The sequence below is a fragment of the Ceratina calcarata genome, unplaced genomic scaffold (genome assembly GCF_001652005.2).
Source record: "Ceratina calcarata isolate Rehan_Ccalc_2016 unplaced genomic scaffold, ASM165200v1 scaffold180.2, whole genome shotgun sequence".
Lineage (NCBI taxonomy): Eukaryota > Metazoa > Arthropoda > Insecta > Hymenoptera > Apidae > Ceratina > Ceratina calcarata.
This window is the reverse complement of record NW_017139431.1, coordinates 783643-785953: the sequence shown is the minus strand read 5'-3', so window position 1 is coordinate 785953 and position 2311 is coordinate 783643. Positions and strand designations below refer to the sequence as shown.

Sequence of the window (2311 nt, the reverse complement as noted above, 5' to 3'; positions counted from 1 at the left end):
TTTTAGTAGTAACAAGTTTTTTATTTTAACACCGTGACCAGCGCTAGATTACAGATTAAATTCATTAGAGGATGAATTTCTGCGTTTGACGGCTGGTATTAGTGTGACGCTATTCAGAATTTTCAGTCCTCCACACTTCGCTTCAACTACTTACAACGCTGATAAAACGTCAGTGTATTAATAACAAAAATGACTCAACTGGCAGAATTGCTATCAATGAGACTGCTCATAAAAGCACATATGTATATATACGAGACGTATCCAGTGACAGATGCATGCAAGTGTGTTATCCCGTAAAGTGGTGCCCTCTTAAAAGAGAATCCAAGACGAGAGATACGATTTATTATTAATAAATTGAAAGAAATACAGAATTAAATAGCCAATATACCATTCTTTTTAAAGCTTTGAACTCTAACGTTTATATTGTTGAGAACTATGAAGTAAAAATTGGGAGAAAACATGAAATGTACATATACTGCTGGCATACCTTTCACATGAATAAAGATAATTCTTAGAACTTTGTTATCATCTTCGTTTTCTCTTTTTTAATCATTTCAATTAAATTTATGTTTTAATTTAACATGATAGATCAACATTTAGGTGATTGAGTATGGATTCTCAGGAATCTTCTCTATTTATCTAGCTTCGTTACAAAAAACAAACAACTTTTATGCTACGTAAGCCCTATCGATGACTACACTGGGTTGAACCTGCACCTACATACATACAGTACCATCGAATCGTGACGCTTGAGCTCGAGAGTCGTTGCTTAACGTGTGTACATATACCCGTTTACGGTAAGAAAAAGGGACGTGGCAAAGACATAGGTGATCGAAATGGTTAGTATTTTTATATCAATACTTGCAACGACTTGTTTCGCACTGTTTTGTTACTAAAGGTATATTGAAACAAACGCGTGTAATGGAACTTTCACGTATTTTCAGGCATCGTACTCTGAGGACCAGTTGGCAGGTAAGTAAATGTGAATATCTTTGACATTAAGTAGAATGAGTTTAAAGCGGGGCAGACGGTTCGTTCTTGACGTTCAATTTAGGTCAAGAATATCGTTTACCTTATTAGACCCACCCTGGTGACATCGAATTACGTGTCAGTGATTACCATTTATGGTTAGGTATCTGAAAGAAATAGCAGAAAAGACGAAACGAAGACAGAACGTGAATAGCATCGGATCGTAACGACTGACGTACAGTGCATGCTTTACATTCGTCTTTAAAACCGTTTCTGACCGTAGTTCTCTTAATATGCTTGCATTGTAAACAATATTACTGTGTTACCAAATAAATTAAAGCACTTATCGATTGTCTATCATTGTCATAATTAAAAGGGAATTGTTCTTTTATTTCGTATTCGTGCGATTTTCGTGGTTGGTTAATTCAAAAAGTAAAATTATATTATTTAAAATAACAAATACCATACTACAATTCAGGATGTATGGTTGTACGTACCAAGAACTGACTAATAGGATGATGTCATCCATTGAGGGTAAATAGATCTATTGTTTGCAGAAGTGAAAGAAAAATGTTTCAAATTGAAAAAGGGAAATACTAATTGTAATATTGTATTCCTACAGAGTTTCAAGAGGCGTTCCAACTGTTCGACAGTCGGGGAGATGGAAAAATTCACGTAGCACAAATTGGAGATGCATTACGTGCCCTAGGACAAAATCCAACCGAATCAGATGTGAAAAAATTCACTCATCAACACAAACCGGATGAACGCATTAGTTTTGAAGTATTCCTGCCAATATATCAAGCTATCAGCAAATCTCGTACATCCGACACTGCTGACGATTTCATAGAAGGTTTACGTCACTTCGACAAAGATGGGAACGGTTTTATCTCATCGGCTGAATTGAGACATCTGTTAACTACGCTGGGTATGTAACGAAGCATATTTCTCTTTGTAACATGTGTTTATTTTGTTACTTTGTAATTAAGTGTTTGTGCTTCTTGACAGGTGAAAAACTCAGTGACGAAGAAGTCGAAACTCTATTGGCTGGCCATGAAGATTCACAGGGTAATATTAACTATGAAGATTTCGTTCGTCAAGTGATGTGTGGTTAAACTAGCAATTGCTAATCAGTAAGATTTGTATCTATCATAAAAGTTTTATGACAAAAGCATTTACTTTTTTTTAATTTACTGTACTTCGTCACAATGCAATGTTATAATAAGATTGTACATGTATGATAGCTATCAATAATCTTTTGTTATCATGATAGAATATCAGTCTCCTTATGTGTACATGTTTAATGCTATGAGTACCTTGTGCCTTGATGTGAAAGATTCAG

General features: G+C 35.0%; 1 protein-coding gene across 2 annotated transcripts; it reads left to right on the top strand.

Annotated features, from left to right (window-relative positions):
* Positions 1–692: 692 nt before the first annotated feature.
* Positions 693–2244, top strand: Mlc-c (Myosin light chain cytoplasmic). Of its 2 annotated transcripts, XM_026810998.1 has the most exons (5): positions 693–839; positions 945–972; positions 1448–1503; positions 1592–1897; positions 1978–2244. In XM_026810998.1, the coding sequence occupies exons 3-5, from the start codon at positions 1449–1451 to the stop codon at positions 2082–2084; spliced, it is 468 nt and encodes a 155-aa protein (XP_026666799.1). In that variant the 5' UTR covers positions 693–839; positions 945–972; position 1448; the 3' UTR covers positions 2085–2244. The 2 variants fall into 2 exon arrangements, with proteins under 2 accessions (XP_026666799.1, XP_026666800.1); XM_026810999.1 differs by lacking the exon at positions 1448–1503 and having other exon boundaries at positions 699–839.
* The last annotated feature ends 67 nt before the right edge of the window (positions 2245–2311 follow it).

What these genes read in the sequence shown, in the direction of transcription:
- Mlc-c (XM_026810998.1), top strand. Translation starts at nt 1,449, where the DNA reads ATGTATGGTTGTACGTACCAAGAACTGACTAATAGGATGATGTCATCC. An exon ending in GATGATGTCATCCATTGAGG is followed by an intron (nt 1,504 to 1,591) that starts GTAAATAGATCT and finishes GTATTCCTACAG; the next exon opens with AGTTTCAAGAGGCGTTCCAA. An exon ending in ACATCTGTTAACTACGCTGG is followed by an intron (nt 1,898 to 1,977) that starts GTATGTAACGAA and finishes GCTTCTTGACAG; the next exon opens with GTGAAAAACTCAGTGACGAA.